The sequence below is a fragment of the Sminthopsis crassicaudata genome, chromosome 4, assembly GCF_048593235.1.
Source record: "Sminthopsis crassicaudata isolate SCR6 chromosome 4, ASM4859323v1, whole genome shotgun sequence".
In the NCBI taxonomy this organism is placed as follows: domain Eukaryota; kingdom Metazoa; phylum Chordata; class Mammalia; order Dasyuromorphia; family Dasyuridae; genus Sminthopsis; species Sminthopsis crassicaudata.
This window is the reverse complement of record NC_133620.1, coordinates 40897890-40915760: the sequence shown is the minus strand read 5'-3', so window position 1 is coordinate 40915760 and position 17871 is coordinate 40897890. Positions and strand designations below refer to the sequence as shown.

Sequence of the window (17871 nt, the reverse complement as noted above, 5' to 3'; positions counted from 1 at the left end):
CAGGGCAATCTCAAGAAGAATATGTCCACAGAATATGTACATTATTTTTATTGTTTGAATATTTTATTAGATTTTTTTCCATGTGACACAAAAGTAGAAGAGCCTACTAATATTTTGGAAGGTAGAACCAGGTTCCTAAGTTTTGGTTGGCTAAAACCAAACCAAAACCAAAATTTCAATCAAATGAAATTGAGTCAAGATTCATACTTAGGTGAAAAAAAATCCAATATACAGGAGGAAGAAAACATAACTAAAGAATAGGTCACATGAAGACTTGAGGAATCTAGTTACATCTTTTAAGTTTTTTAGATGGAGGATTTTATTTAATGTATTTCACATTAGCAGTATTCATTAGTGATGATATCAGCACCAATGTTGCCTTTTTAATTTGGTTTGATAGATTGTTTCCATTGACTTTCAATTCTCTGCATAGATTGTAATAAATTGGGGAGTTTTATTATTTAATTTTTTATGCTACCATATATAAAATGCTTTTGTTTATTGATCTCATTATTGAGTGTTTTTGTATTAAAAGGTTGTAAAACTTAGAGCTTTTAAGGCAGATATTGTGGGGTTTGTTTTTTTTTTTTAAATCACCACCTTAAGATGAAATGAGAATTTCACTAAGCAAAGCTCACAAATGTGCTGTTTGATATAACAGGAAACAGAATAGCAGTAGTGGTTTGAATAGTCTGCAAACAGGAAGTTTGATACTTGCATAGCTCTTAGTTTCGATGTTAGAAGTTATCGAACTTCTTCAGCATTTTGGTATTAAAAAGTCTCATGTAGATGAATGGCAGCTAGGAGGGGGCTGCCTTGTAACCAGTGTACAGGGACTACCACCACTCTTCAAAAACTTGAAGGTTTTGCTAGCCGATTGTTTCATAGACAGCCTAAGGGTGCAGCTCATGATTTGAAAACAGATCTGGAAAATGAGAGCCTTCATTTCTCTGAATACCCTGCCTTATGGGACAGATCAAGTAAGTCTTCCTCTGGTAGCCTTCAATTTGCAGATAACTAACAATAAATAAGAGAAGTTGATGATTGAATTTGATCTAAAGAACAGCATGTTGTTAAAGCCTTTTTTTGCCTTTTAACTACTTACTCCTTCATAAGAAAGACATTTCATGGGCTCAGGATGAAACTACTCCCATATTATTTCATAACTCAGTTTTGTGTTTCTTGATCAGCAGTAGATAGGCTTGTCTTCTGTTAGCCCTAATAATGCTTTCATTTCAGAGAGAAATGACTAAATTAAAAAATAATTTACTTTAAGTACTTAGAAGTGCTAAGCCACCACAATTTTGTGGAAATTGAATATGTTTTTAATTGAAGGATTCCTTTATAAGAATGATAATGTTTTCATTTGGATTGCAGTTTGTGAGTCATTTCAGCATTATAAGCAGGATTCCAAAAAGTTACAAGATTTATGTTATTTTTTTAATTAAAATTTTGCTTATGGAATTATGCATCTAATTGTTATCCATAATTTTTCAGTTTTGTATAATCTGTCATTTCTGTCTAATCAGACTAGAATTTTATAACAAAATGATAATAATTATTTTGATTCATGCATCAGATATTCATATTAAAATATTTAGATTATTTTTTTCTAAAATATGAAATCAAATGATCTTTGGAAACTTTGTCTTTTTGTTTAAAAAAAATCTATGTAAAAATAGGAGCATCTCCTTTAAATTCCACCTTACTTTAGGTTTTCCCTTATATTGTTTGATTAGCTGCTTTGATTGGATAGGGAATGAAGTTACTCCAAATTATCTTGTATCCTTTAATGGATTTACTAATTGACCATCAAATATTACTCATTCAATGTTGAATTTATCTTTTAATGTTTATATTAGTTAGGGACATATGCCCTTCCTCTGACATATTTAACTGGCAGGATTATCCTGGGCAGTTCACTTAACCTCTCAGTGGCTAGGGCAAATACCTGGGATAGAAAAGCTGTGAATCCCTATCACTAACTCATGAGTTAAAGGGGAGGAAAGCTAAAATTTAAAAGAAAATGCTTCACCTGAATTTACTAGATCTATTTAACTTCCCCTCTTTCATAGTTTGGTAATGATGGTAGAAACATATGTATTTCATAAAGGTTTTTACCTCTTGTCAAGACATTAAGAGATATAAAGGGGAAATATATATATATATAAGGTACATTTGTGGAAAGGTAAATTAATTGTTTCAATGAAAATATTTCTATTATGTCTAGGTAGGCAACATTACATATATAATATTAGCTCTACTTTGTAGCAGAGGAAACTTAGATACAGTTTTAAAGTAAGTGAATGGTTCAGTTTACACAATGAATTTATTAAAATCAATTAAAAGGCTCCCTGTAATAGAATTTTCACTTGTATGACCTTGCTGTTGTCTACTGCTTCACTCTCTTAAATCATTTTAGACATAATTATTGTTCCTCATAAAGATCTGATAATTTAATAATCCTTTAATTGCTGGTATTTGCAGTAATTACTAGCTATTTAATTGGACTTATACATTTTTGATGAATACATTACTTTAGTAATAACTACAGAAATCTAGGAGTGGGATAGTATCATGAGCAAAAAACTTCTACTTATTTGAAATGATAAACTGTTCAAATGGGATATGAATATAAATGATGACCTCATGAAAGAAAGCCTTAATTTAAATGTATAAGACTTCATAAAAAGAATCTTTTTGATTATGAAAGCAAAAACCTAAAAGGTATTAATATTCAAGAAGTCTGCATGGCAAAATAAATAGACCTTATAGTTCAATAACAATGGAGTGTTTTATTAATCAAACAATCTCCTTATCTTTAGATGACCATTAAACAAGCAGAAATTAAAATGTGTTAGGATGTGATTACAAAAAAGAGTATACTAATGGTACTTAAAGTCTTATATATAAGATATAATGTATCTTAACTATATATTAAGATATAATATAGAGGAAAAACTATTAAACAAATAAATTTATTTAAAGACTATAAAAGTTCAATAGTAAAGTAGAAAAAATATTTAAATAGCCTTCTTTCATTTCTTTAAAAATAAATGTTGGCTTATTAATATACTTAGAATATTCTCAATTTACTTGAATAACTTGTTTAACAAGGAAATAGAATACCATGTACACTGATGATCATTTGATGAATATAATTGTTCTAAGATGCTATTTTAAGAAATTCACTAAGCAAAGAGGCTAGCATGTATAGCATTAAACAAATGAGATCTGTGAACTGTTGAGTAAGTGTTGACTATAAGATAGATTAAAAGTGCCATTCAGTCAGACTTGCGTTCATTATCTTTTGCTTCTAAAATGACAAGACAGTCAGTCACATGATATAGATGGTTTTTGGAAATGGGTTTGCTATTTTTGATTTACAAATATCTAGTAGCAGGAAGCTGATTGCTATGCAGTGATATAGGTAAGGAAGGAAATGAACTCTTTATACTTTTTAATATGCCCCATACATCTGGCACCATATCAAAAGTTTCTTGGAGTCATTTTAATTTCTGCCCTTTCTAGAACATCACCAGAAAAGTAGCCTTCTTCTGGGCTCACCTCTGGATATATGAGATATCTTTATTTGCTCTGGCTCCTTCAAAAAAAAAAAAAAGTCAGAGGAAAAGAGCTATTGCAGACCCTACAATTGAAATGACATAGTGATGTATTGGTCTGACTCTTTTTATGAAACCAACTCAAAAAATGCTATCTATTGCACTTAATTTTTTTGCCACAAAATATTGTGGCACTCTGTTCTATTTTGACCTTTAAAATTTAATTTAAAAATCACATTGTGTCTGCTCTTTGCTCTATAAGTCTTACAATGAACCTCTGTCTCAAGAGACAGAGTTATAACCTTACTTGTGTACTGCCATTCCAGAATCATCGGGTTCTTAAGTTAATTACTCGATATATATACATTTTTCTTAATTTGAAAATGTATTGGGGAAACCAGTAAGGCATACACATTGTAAAAAGTTTAAAGAACAATATACATAGAAATATATACTTGCTTACCAAAATGAGTTTACATGGATTTAGGAGTATTTGCTTTAGATAGGTAAGGAAATGAAAATACATAGAAAGTGGATGACTTGTCCACAATTATATAATTAGTAAATGGTAGGGCTGGAATTTGAAATCAAGTTACTCAACAGTTTGACATTATTCTTTCCAGAAGTATCCTGAGTAGTTTATATGATTTGCCAGCACCTCTGGCAAATCTGGAAAATATTTTATATGTTGTCAGATACTATCAGTAGCCTCTGACTTTGTCATCTTGGTGACCACTTGATTAGCAAGCTATGATAAAACTGGTTTTAAGGAGCAAGATGTTTAGTGGCACTTACAATAATGAATTTAGTAAAAGTTTAGAAATGTTAATACATCTTTTTTTAAAATGTGCATATATTTCATGTCACATTTTATGTCACTTTCAAAGTGTTTGAAGTAGTTTATCTTAGGGCTTGAGTAGTTTATCTTAGCAGACCTAGGCAATGTAGCTCCCTTTCATGCTAGCCTGTGAAAAATAAAAGCTATTGCCAGTCTGGGCAATAAGATTAATTGCAATAGTCACTGGCAACAGAACAGCATTTTAGTATCTATGAGATTGACTGCTAGCAATGAGATCTAAATGTAATTGAAGGATATTTAAATCGAGTCATTTTGTTGTTTGGCTTTTGCCAGATTTAGAATGAAATAGAGAAATAAACACTGTATTTGAGAAAAACAGTAATTCATGATTAAATTTTTATGTCTTTGAGAGTTGTAAGAAGTGTTATAGCCAGATGAGCACTGGAAATGACATATGAGGGTACATTTAAAATCATCTAACACAGAAACATAGAGGAAAATCCTATATGCCTGGATTGATTAAAGCTTTAGAGGAACTACTCATTGGTTACATGTGAACTGATAATTCTGGTCTAATGTTGCCATGGTAACAATTCATGCTAGGTATAACTGAGATTATCTTAAACATACTGGCATTTGAATTTTTTTTTCTCTACCATTTTAAATTGCTGTAATGGTGGTATATGTAGGAGTAGAAGATGACTAGATGAGAGCATAATAAACAAAACTAGCCATGCACATCTTGGATATTCTCTGGTATTAGTTAGTGGCATCTTGGATTGGTTAGTTGAGCTTTCCTTCCAGCATTCTTAAGGAAAAACCTTTTTTTCCATTTCTGTATAGTACATTCCATTTCCAGTGAATGTGTTTACAGGATCAGTGCTCTAGAGATTAGCATAACTCACAATACTGTTAGATGGTTATTATGAGCAATGTGTTTTGGAAAGGCTTGTTTTCAGCATGAATGGTGAGTATATGATATCTGTTATTCTTCAGCTATTTGTTGAAGCATATTTAGATATGGAGGGGAAAAGCTCTCCTTTCCAGGGGGAAACTAAAGCCAGTAGTAATACATGAAATTAAACAGTGTTTTGAGGCTTTTGTGTTCATTCACTTAGAGAAACTAAATAAAAGTCTTGTAAAAATTGGAAAATATGAAGAACTCACTAATAGAAGCCAATGTTAATTTATATCTAAGTTCCTCATTTTTCTTTCATAGAGATTTTAATGTGCCATTTTAAGGCCATAAATAACCTAAATCAATAAACAAAAGCCATGCAATTAGAAAAAACTTATTTTCTTGTACCTGGCTCCTAAATATAATTAAGTTATTTTCATTGAATAATTTTGTGAATCCCAACATTTAAGATTTTTATTTGCTGTGATAAAAAAGCAAATATACCAGACAGCCTTGAGATAGAGTATGTATAAAGAATTAATTGGAATAGTTGGAGACAGGGTGGTATAGTTAAAAGGATGCTCTACTTGGAGCCAAAGGACGTGGCTTCAAATATTGTTTCTGTTACTTTCTACCTGTATCTCATTGAGTAAGTCATTTCTGCTTTTGGAACTCTCATTTCTCATTTTTAAAATGAAGAAATTGATACTAAATGACCACTAAGATCTCTTATAGCTCTATGCACAATCCTATGAATATTTCTAGCTTTGGTTAGAAGAGAAATTGAGATTCAGATAAAATTGTTTCTCTGACTTCTTTATTTTAAATTATTTAGAATAATCTTTAGAAAGAAATAATGAAGCTAACTTTTTAATGGAATAATTAATCTCCTATTTGCTCTTATATCTTAAACTGTTTTAAATACTTTATATATATGTAGTCTATTCCATAATAAAAGAGAGTATCAAACTATACATTTAAAAGCTAAATTTGTAATTTTAGAATCTATAGCCACATATGAGACACAGCATGATATAGCGAATGGAGACTTGGACTTAGAGTCAAGAAGAGCTAAATTCAAGGTTAACTCACACTGGCTGTGTGTTCGGCAAATATTTTAGCTTTCAGTGCCTCATGCAAATCTCTAAAACTATAATTTACAAATTGAGGTTTTGTTGGTTCTCTATAATGACTGTTTAATTTCTGGTTAGATTTTGGAAGTAATATTCATTTGGCCTACAAAGGGAGCTCTTTTTTGGGATAGTTTTATTATAGACTATGTTATTGAGAAAAGTTGTTGCTCCTTTCCCTTCATATAATTTCTCTTTGATCTACATCCAAGAAAAAATTACTTTTATCTTGTAAAGTCCTATCAAGTTTATTTCTCTACCTTCTCCATGTGAGTGAAAAAGGAAGGGCTGATGAGAAATGGAGAAATAAAAATAACAAAACTTGATCATGGATTAGATATGGAATCTACAGGACTGGGAAGATCAATATTGAGGAAATTTAAAAGTTCCAAAATTAAGGCACAGCCCTGACTATGTCATTCTCTTTTTCAAAAACTTCTGTTCTGTATTGTCTGGCATCATTGAACATTCATTAAATTGCATTTTATCTTTATTGAGATAAATGAGGGAGATGAAAGTCACTTTTGAAATGTTTTTTTAAAACTATTTTTTAAACACATCATATTAGGGATTAGGTGTTAATCTGCCTTACCATTGGGATACTAAAATATGGATTTATTGGAGAAAAGAGATTCATATTGTATGTATTATAATAGTCACTTTCCAAATAGTCAGACTTTATGTTCCCATTTGACTATATTATCCTATTTGTTAATAATACCTTTTTGTTTTTTAATCTTGAGAGGTGTTTTCCAATCAGTTACTTTTAAATACCTAAAATAATTATCTGCAAATGGCTAGTGTTTTTCAATCACTTTTTGGCATGGCCCAGCAAAACAAAAAAGAAAACACTTTAAATGAATTTATTAAAATTGAATATCCAAAACAAATAAAACAAATGAAGAACTTGTTATTTTTATATAAATAATGAGCAATTTGGTCTCAAATTGATGTGCCTTTGGTTCATTTTTTAAAATTCTTGTGGTAAATTCAAGTATTAGAATCAAAAGAAGTGTTTTCTCTGACGGCAGGCCTCTCTATTGTGTTTGCTGTTGTGGTCCTGTATTCTTCTTGCTATTGCTTTCTACAATGTTCTGCTATCACTATTTATACTTGCAAACAACTTTTTGTTAAAGGTGATTTAAAACAATAGAACAGCATCCACACTGTTACCAGGGTGAATATTAATGAAATTAATAGATTTTTTTACTTGTAATAGTTATTTTGTCTTGTGTTAGTATGAAACATTTGATATCATCTTCAATTCTGTAGGGATAGTATTGTTTATCTGCCATTAGACTTGGAATTGTCAAAGTGATTTTAATAGACTGATACTCTAGAATAATTTTTAAAAATTATCCTGGGCCCAATAGCAATGTTGCTTTATATTTAGGGGTAAATCATTGTTTTGTGTAACATATTTCTGATATGCATGTTTTTAACAGTTATTATAGTAGCTATAGCTAATCTTATTTCAAATCAGCATGACCTATGTAGTCCAAAAAGACGCATTTTATATATTTTCAGTGAGAGACTTCCTGTCCAAGGCCAAGGAAGAATTCCTGAGGAAATGGGAAAATCCCACCCAGGTAAACAAGCCTTAAAATTTTCTGTGACTTTAAAATCTCATAGAATGTAAAGCCCTGATTATTTCCTAGAGTGATAAATCAATTTTAAAATTGTGTTAATACAGCAATGACTATTATATGTTTAAATGCTTAAAGTGAAAAGATACTGAATTAAAGTTTTCAATATGAATCTTGGGACATGGGACAAATGTAGATGTTGGTTTTAAAATAAATTTTAAAGAAATTTAATTTTGCCAGCTTTCTATTATGCCATGTTGCTTCTTGTAGTAGTCATAGTATAAATATTTGATAATTACTATTCTTGAGTACCAGTAATGTTAAGTACTATTGTCTAGAAGCATAAATGCTATATAATTTTAAAAATGTAATTATTAGTAATATCTGCCATCATACCAGTTGAATAAGAATTCTTTCATTAAAATATTTTTATGGATAAAAGATTAAATTAGATAAGTATTTTTCCTAATGTATTCTATTCTGGAATAGTGTCTTAGATAGTTTAGACATGGAACAAAATATATGCTAAATTTGAATTTTAAAAGACAAAATTAAGAATAATTTTTAAAATATTTCTTTTATAAAATTTTAATTCTTTAGTTGACTAAGGAAGAAGATAGAGATTTTACCTATAAGATGAATTTTGAAAAACTTTTTTATAACATTGAACTTCAATATTTAAGAAATCTTTCCACTAAAGAATATGTAATTCTAAATAATTATAGCAATTTTATTGAAAAAGTAATCCCTGCCAAGATTTGGGGGTATGACTTATAATTTAAAATACAGTCATACCAATAATGGCAAACATTATTTAAAACATTATATAACAGAAATACTGTGGGAGGTAGGGAATACCTTGAGTAGGAAAAAAAATTAAAAAGGAAGGCCTCACAGAAATGAATGTAAGTTTTTGAGTGGATAAAATCCTACACTAGCCATTATGAACTATAGTCAGAGAGAAATACAGTAGCACAGAGTCACAGTGGTGACAAGAGACAGAAAAACAGACAGCTAGACACACAGAGTATTCCTTTATTGGTACATCTGTAATATATATTTCAACTGGTTTTTGATGGCAGATTGACCAAAAATTAACCAGATTAAAGTTGAGAGAATGTAGTCTTGAATAAATTTCCTTATTAAGATATAAAATATAGAAAACTAAAGTTGAAATATAAATGAAAGCAATTTTTACCTAAAGAACCCTCAAGTCAGTGGTGTGATTTTCTTTTTTCAGTTAAGAGAAGGAATTACAGAAAGAAACCTGCTAACTAACTGACTGCTCAGTCAAGGCTTCACATCACAGGGACAGTAAAGGTCCCCCTTCCAACTCTTAAATAATGTGATTCTGTGAGGATGTTCTGGTGGGCTTACTGTAATTCTCGGGTGTAGTTTTCAACTTTGAAGATTCAGAAACTCAGTTTTTGTCAGTTCACCCGAGGGTAATCAACCTCTAGAGCATCAATTCAAGTTAACCTTTTTAACAAAAAGTTGACTTGTAAACCCAAATGCCAATTTATAAATTTACAATGGGGGAGAGACTTCTAACCGGCAAATTTGGACCGGTTGCATAGAGGGGCCCACTCCTCTTCTGGTCACTAAGTTCCCCCAGGGGTGCCATGGAAAGAGTGCTAGATTGTCTCAGGGACACCTGGATTTGTACTTTTGGCTCTATCTCTTAATACTTATGTGACTTTGGGCAAGTTAATTAACTTCTCTGTGCCTCAGTTTCCTCATCTATAAAATGAATAGATCACCATAAATAACCTCTGAGGTCCCTTTCAGCTCCAATTGTATGATCTTATGATGATCCTAAGAAACAAGTTACACAATTGGGAAATCATTTGCTTAGTTGAGAACTAAAGTGAAAGGATAATAATCTGAACTTCTCTATCAAAGTTACTTCTTCACTGGAGAAAGATGGCAACACAATAGTAAATTCTTACTTTCAAATTCTCTTCTTTCAAGCTTCCTTTTCAAGCAATTAAAATGTTTATCCCTATAGTACAGTATCATGACAAAGATTCCAGTTTCAATATTGTAGCTTCTTAGTTACACTTTCATATGATGCTTTTGCTTGTAGGGATGTACCCTAAAATTCTTGAGATTTGGAAAGGCCATCAATCCTATCAGGGATACTTTGAAAATCAATTTTTAAAAAATTCCTTGAATACATGACTTCTATATATGGCAATACTATACATTTTGTGTTAAATTTTGATAATTTCCCTTTTTGGGGTGAGAGATCATTTTTCTAACCTTGTCCCCAAGATCTGTTAAAGTGATTGGAGAACATTAAGTAGCCAGGGATTTTTCTTTCAGTCAATGGCAGAGTTAGAACTGGGACAATTATAGCAGCTGAGAGACCAAGACCTCACCTTTGCTACCACTGGCAATGACTATGATTAGAACTATGGGGAGCCAGATATGAGAGAAAGAATTAGTACTGTAATTCTGCTGCTGCATGCAGAATTAGGTTATTCTCTGGTGAAAAGAAACCAGTTGGCTATCCCGCCTCACCTGCCCCTTTGCTATAGAAAAATGAATGAGTACTACTAGGAGAAATGGTTTTCTCAGACAGCCACACAGTTGGATAGGCACTTAGGGAATGCTTGCTTTCATAAAGTCATAGCATTCTAGAGCTGTGGTTGAGGCAAGATCAAATATAGCATCTTGTTTTAAAGATGAAGAAACTGATTCCAAGTCTGTGCTCTTTTATGCACCCTATTCTTTTCTGGAATCCTATCAAATCATACACTTTGATGCTTTGGTGGATGCTTGACCCCATCAATTTGAGCACTCCCTCCAGGGGTGCATATAAGAACATGTCCACAACTTCTCATCCTGTGCAATCCTTGTCTATTTCCTTCCATAAATCCTCCATAGAGGAATGGAATGGGCTGCCTCAGGAGGTGGTGGGGGCTCCTTCCTTGGAGGTCTGCAAGCAGAGGCTGGACGAGCGCTTGTCGGGTATGTCATAGTGGGGATTTCTTTCATGTATGGGTTGGACTAGATGGCCACTGAGGTCCCTTCCAACCCGTCAATTCCGTGATTCTATGATTCTGTGAGTCTACGCAATGCCCTGAGTTCTTTCTTTGGTTATTTTAATATTTCATGGATACCAGTGTAATCCTTGGGTTTCAGAGCTGATAGGTCATCATGCATACATGTCTCTGATGGTGTTGTTGTTGTTGTTGTTTTTGGCTTTATTTCTCATTTAAGTGAACATAGTAATATGCCACAGCCTACTTACCCTTGCCATGTGTCTTTCCATTGCCTCTTTGGGTCATGTGCGATTTTTTTTTGTTTTTTGTTTTTTGTTTTCCTTCTCTAAGATCACAATCCTCTAGCCATATAGCATGATCAGGAGAATGTTATTTAAGAGATGAACCTTTGTGTCAGGAAACAGTTTAAGATCACTGAACGTTTCCCAAAGGTGATTCCCGCCTGCTCTCCTACTATTTAATTCTGGATCCAGCTCATTATCCATTTGAGTTACTATCCAAGATCAAAGAATCTCAGAGCTGGAAGGGACCTCGGAGATCATCAAGTTTAGCCCATATATGAAGAAGAAACCCCTCTACAGCATTCTGGATAGTGGTCACTCAACCTTTGCTTAAAGACCTCTTAAGGCAGCCTATCTTACTTTTGTATATTTCTACTTGCTAGAGTTTTTTTTTTTTCTTATCATAAGTCTTAATTTTGTTCTTTGCAATTTCCACCCACATTGCCCTTAGTTTTGTCCTTGGGGGCCAAAAAGAAAAAAGTCTTAGCTCCTCTTCTGCGTGACACCCCATCATTTGTAAATTCCATGTGCCTTGCATTTGTTAGGCACTTACAATTGTTGAATTTATTTGATAATAAACCCTACACTTTTATATATAGAATACTGCTGTTCTGGATGACTTTGAGAGAAAGAAAACTCTTGGAACTGGATCATTTGGACGTGTCATGCTTGTGAAACACAAGGCCACTGAACAGTATTATGCTATGAAAATCCTTGATAAGCAGAAGGTTGGTGCATTCTGTCATGAGTTATCCGTAGTGTAAACTTGGGTTTTGAAAGCTTAGATTCTAAATGTATCTTTATATATATATATTACTGCTGATTTCAAATTTCTTGACATTATTTAAATGAAAATTTTTGATGGTTTGTATATCTGTGGAAAAAAACCAGTTATTTTAATGATTTCATTTAAATATGCTTTTGTTTCCCTTTTTAATACAAAATTTTGAATTTAGCATGGATTGTCTAATGTTAGTATTATCACCACATTAAACTTCCTTGAGACTTAAAACAGGGCATATCTAAAGTGCTTTAAAGATATTTCGTATTCTGAAATCAGTTCCTAGTCAAACACCTCACACCTCATGTGTTCAACTGATGGAAAACCCCCAGAAATAGAGGCAACATTTCTTATTCCAAGTTCAAGATAAGCATCTGAGAAAGAAGGAAATCTTTTATCTATCAATTACAATATCTCAATGTGTGTATACTAAGTAAAAGAGGTGTGAAATGAGGGCTTCTTGATTTAAGAGCATGCTCCAGTGGAACCCTCCTGCTCCAATAATCCATAGCTCTTTATCTCCTTAGCTAATCCAGGTCCATAATTTTGGAACTTGAGGTTGTTATAAAAATTAGGATTAGTTAGTCACCAATTGAAGCATCTCTTGAACATCTTGGTGCCAAAGCACCCATGATGTGAATGACATTATTTTAGTTAAGATCACTGGATGAACATCTTGGTTCTTAGAACTCAGCAAGCTCTGTCAGAGAGATAATGCTACATATTTTGGTACTGTGTCCTCCCAACACCCAGTTTAAGCAGAATGTTTTCTATGTCATTTCTTGTTTAGTAGTATTGGTTAAAAAACAAATTCCTATTACAACATGAAAGCTTAGAGATTGTTTGTGTGTATGGTTTTGTCTGCCAAAATAGTCAATTTAAGAAAAATGATGTTTAGATAAATGTGTCTTAATGTCAGTAATATGTTAAAGTATATAGCTAATTTTACATTTATTTTTGGTTATAGCAGCTCATGAAATCCTCTGTTAAGGCATGGAGGGATTGTGATTTGTTTTTGTGGAGGGAATATCCTCAATGGAAAAATCCAGATCTTTAGAAGTACTAAAATATACTCTGTTTTTAAAAGGCAGGGAAATGTGGTTTTTTTTTTTTAAGCATTTGAGAAGTTTTTTGTTTTTTTTTTTAATTTAAAATTGCCAATGTATTTAAATCTTTTGGGGATATAAAGCAGAGGTGAAACTTGAGTAATATGAAACATTCAGTTATGTATGAAAACTACTATTTTGTTAAATGTTGTCCTGTAAATGGAGACTACGCTCTTATTGGTAAGCAATGTCCATTCTTTGGCAATGACTAGATTAGAATATTAGGATGCTAGATCTAAAAGGTATCTTATAGATCATATATAAGTCCAACGGTCTTGTATTTACAAAGGAGAATTTGAGGCTAAATGATTCCAAGTGATTTGCCAGTAGCAGAGTGAGGACTAAATGCAGGTCACCAACTCTGAATCCAAATCCTTTTTCACTTTATTATACTACTTTAATCATTCAAGGAGCTATGAACTCAGTGGTGGGAATATTCTCCCCACTCATGAAGAATCCCCTCCAGAAACTACTTTTTTCTGGATGGGTTAGGGGAAGGGGTCCGGAGTCATGATTTTATAAGTATGGGGAACTTCTGGTGTGGAAACCCCCTCCATTGATGCAGATTGCAACTCACCTGAAGCTTATACTCAAAGAAAGTTGCTTGGGACACTGAGAGGTAAGTGATTTGTCCGTGATTACCCAGCTAGTATATATCAGAAGTAGTACTTAAATTCTGGTCCTTTGCAGTAGATCAGAGGAATCACTTGCAGTCAAGAACTCTCATACTGAGACACAATGCTAATAATTGCTGCCAAGATTTACAAAAAGTCTCAGGCTACTCATAATGATATGATTGCTTTATTAAATTTGATGAAATTTTTTTCAGATTTATATGTCAGTGTCATATAATCTCAGAGTTGAAATGGAACTCAGTTGAACCCTTAACTAGAGCCTTAGTTCTGCTACAAAATTCTACTTAAAAGACCTCAGTAGCAAGAAAATCATTACTTAACAAGGGAGGCCATTCCGTTTTTTGAAAGCTATAATTCTTAGGAAGTTTCTTTTTACAGAATCAAAATTTGGCTCCCTGTGACTTGAACTCCTTGGTCATTTCTCCAGGGCCCATCAGGATAGACTCAATCCCTTTTATATATGACCACACTTCAAGTGTTTGAACAATATCTCACAATTTCTTCCCTTTAGACTTTTCTTCCATAGGCTAAACATTTCCACTGAATCTTCTTGGAGAAAAGCAAGGTTCTTTCAGAGGCTTTGCTTTATTAATCAAGCCTACTTGTGAATTTGTTGACTGAGGTCCTTCCTAATCCTCAAATTCTATGATTTGGTGAGTTCTCAAAATGATACGTGAGGACAGAAGAAGGAATCTTGAAGTAAAAATGACAATAATTAGTGTTTTGAAAAAAGAAGTTAGTTGGGATTCCTGAAAGAGAACTCTCTCAACTTAGCTGATGAGGAATGTAATTTGATGTCATCCTACTCTCATATAGAAACTAGTCTGTTTCATATCTATAGAATTGGGACAGAACAATACAAAAATAGTGATTTATTCTCATAAAAGATTCCAAATTGATATAGTTACTATTTCAAAAATAGCTTTTAGTCTTAAGTTGTAATCTAGATTTGGATATATGTTTCATCTGGCAAAAATTCAAATTGATTAAGTTGATGACTTGATAATATTGCTACTTTTTCCTTTTGGAAAAATTTATGGTAGTTCATTGTCAAGATTATTCAAAATATTTGAGCTTGTTTCCTTTTAAATGTCATTGGATGTTGGTTGTTTTTTTCTTAATGATAGTTTGCTTTAGGCAAATCACTGGAAATTGGGGGATTTTAGAATCATTTTCCTAACTTTCATTAGATTACTGAAGAGATATGCCTTTCTTTATATAATAGATGGAGTTTTCTAAAATATTGCATAAATGGAATTATGTTTTCAATAAAACGGGGAACTCAATATATATAAGTAATTAATTCTTGTGGGGAATCCTTTTAGAAACAGCGAGCAAGCTCCCCTTAAATTGATATATTTTGAAAATCTAGCCCTTCATATATTTGACTTTGTCATCCTAGGAGGGTGACAATCATATTCCTTTAAGAGGGCAATGAATAGTATAACAAATACTAGCCTGTTGTGTCCAAAGAAAAAACTGTTTTTTAATTTGATCTGTGATTTCATTCATGTGGAGAACTCCAATTAGGCACTTTTCTTTACCAATGTAGATCAGTACCTCTTTCTGCAATTTTAAGAATTGCCTCAAGGCCCCAAGAAATAAGTGATTTACCTCTAGCCACATAGCTAATAGATATCAAAGTCTTCCTGATTCCAAGGTGAGAGGGCCCTCTAACCACTAGGCTAAAACTTAGACTTAAATTGATGTCATTTAGAATTTTTAGGCTTATAAATGGAAAGGCTCTCTTTACATGTTCAGCTCAGCAATAACACATATATCTGCCTTTGTGGTCCAACTCAGAAAGCATAGTGCATAGGAGAAACCATAAATGAAAAAGCTCCTCTTTGGATGCTTCTCTCTTTGTTCAACAAATTCTGCCCACTGGGCACTTAGAGTAAACAGGATTTCTGTAGTTTTCTTATCCAAACAATCAGGGTGGGACCTTGTGTTAGCTGTCTTTGGCAGAATTCCAATAACCCTCTGAAATAAAAAGAAACTGAATGAGTTCAAGTCCATTAACCCAGGGGAAAGCCAAGTTCTAGTACCACAATCTTATGAATTTTGGCTTCTAAGAGTCCTGGACATGAAGAATCCATTTATGGACAGTTGGCAATGTGTAGACTGTTGACATAATTACCATGGGAAATTTACAAAGAGATTGAAAAAAATTTCAGATTAACTGGAGACATGGAACACACTCAAGTATTTTCATGTATATTCTGAGTCTCCACTAAAAATCCTGTTCTGATGCTACTTCATACTGAAGTTGGGTTCCTAAATACATTGCCAGCAAATCACAAATTCCTCCAGCTTGAAATGTTTCTTAAATAATCAGGAATTATAGCTGCTGTCCAGTCTCAGTCCCTTACTGGCTAAGTGGTCCCAGGGCAAGAGGCACATTTTCATTGCACTGTCGGCAACTTTGAGACATGTGCTAATCTACACTGGCAGAGAAAATTCTCCCCCGGGAGTTCCCTATACCAGTATAATCACAGTTCTAGACTCCCAAGTCATTGTATCTGGGTCCCCTGCTGTATATCGGTAACGATTGTAAATGAACATGATTTGCTCTGCCTCTTGTTTGGGTTCACTGTGTGAGGTACCTTTGCATTCTGGTTTGGTTTTTGCTTCCTGGGCAGAAAGAGAAGACTCTGGTAGAGAATACTTGCACTAGACAAGGCAAAAGTGCTCCACAAACACAGCAGGAAAAAGTAAGTTAGTTCATTCAAATTTTATTTAAGAATTAAGCTAGAGTATGTTCTTATGAATGTGCCATTTGAGAAGCTTGGAATCCTTACCTTGATATATTTGCTTAATAAATTTATATTTAACCTGAACTTTCCTGGCCAAGAAATGATGTCACTCAAAGTAGAATTCTAAAACACTAATAAGTTTTTGGTGTGTGTGTGCGTGTGTGTGCATGCTTATGTGTTTTTTGAGAGGGAGGGGGGAGAGTGGGAGGGAAAAGGGAGGGATGGAGGCAAACAGAGAGAGGCTTTTCTGAAGGAGATCATTTCCAAGCATATGTGCTGTTTGACTAACATATGCACATATGTACATGATCTAATATATACCCTTGAAAGTTAAGAAGTTCCCTAGCATGTGCCCAATAAATTGACTTTGATTGTTTTGAAGGTTGTTTTTTTCTCTTTTTTTTGGGGGGGGGGAGGAGATTTTTTATTTTGTTGTTGGCTTCTGTTTTTTGCTTGTTTTGTTTTTCATTTTTGTTGTTGTTGTTTTTTTTTTAATTTTTTTTATTTCAGGAGTAGGGTCTGGTTCTGTGCAAAGGGTACTGGATTTGGGAGCAGAGGACTTGAGTTCATACCTCAACTCTGCTACAATAATACCCATGTGATGGGCAAGTTACTTAAATCACTGAGCCTCAGTTTTCTCATCTGTAAAATGAGGGGATTGGACTAGATGGATGATCTTTAAATTCCTTCCAGCTCTAAATCTGTGATCCTATGATTTGATTCTTAAGGAGGACTACTAGAATAAATGGAAAAGTCTTTATTAAGTATTTACTCTATGCCTAGTACTGTGTTAAACATGCTGGGAATCCAAATGGACAAAGCAAGATAATCTCTGCTCTCAAGAAATTCAGATTCTAATTGGGCAAAAAGGGGTCAGCTGCAGAGGAGATAGCAAACTCAGGGTTTGATTGGTGGGTCAAATAATCTTGGCGAATCTGGAGGACAGAGAATCAGGGCAGATACCCCAGAAAACCTTAAGATTTTAGTTGTTTCACTTGAGAAAGACATGAAATTAAGGGTATGTTTTGTTTGTTTGTTTTCCTGTCATAATGTAAATTGATTCAATTCTGGACTGATTCATCACAGAATTTATTCACTGTAAAGAATTATTCCATTGTATTATTTTCAAAGAGTAGATGATCAATTCAGCAAAAAAGGGAAATTTATGGTGAGGTTATAATTCTAATGTGCATGATATATATATATATATATATATATAGTAGAGTATTCTGAGATTGTCCCATCACCCTAAAAATATGCTTAAATAGAAAAATACTAATTACCTGGGGATGTTTAGGATAGAGAAGATAAAATTTGTGGGGGGGGAA

The 17871-nt window shown here is 33.1% G+C and overlaps 1 protein-coding gene across 2 annotated transcripts in view; it reads left to right on the top strand.

Moving 5' to 3' along the window:
• The first annotated feature begins 735 nt into the window (after window positions 1-735).
• The window catches only part of PRKACB (protein kinase cAMP-activated catalytic subunit beta), a 35727-nt gene continuing 18591 nt past the window's right edge, over window positions 736-17871 (top strand). Inside the window, exons 1-4 of one of the 2 annotated variants that reach the window (XM_074266390.1) lie at window positions 736-980; window positions 7918-7979; window positions 11865-11993; window positions 16430-16501. In XM_074266390.1, the coding sequence (XP_074122491.1) occupies window positions 794-980; window positions 7918-7979; window positions 11865-11993; window positions 16430-16501 (450 nt within the window). In that variant the 5' untranslated portion in view covers window positions 736-793. The remainder of the gene's footprint in view (window positions 981-7917; window positions 7980-11864; window positions 11994-16429; window positions 16502-17871) is intronic. The other variant, XM_074266391.1, reaches the window with a different exon arrangement.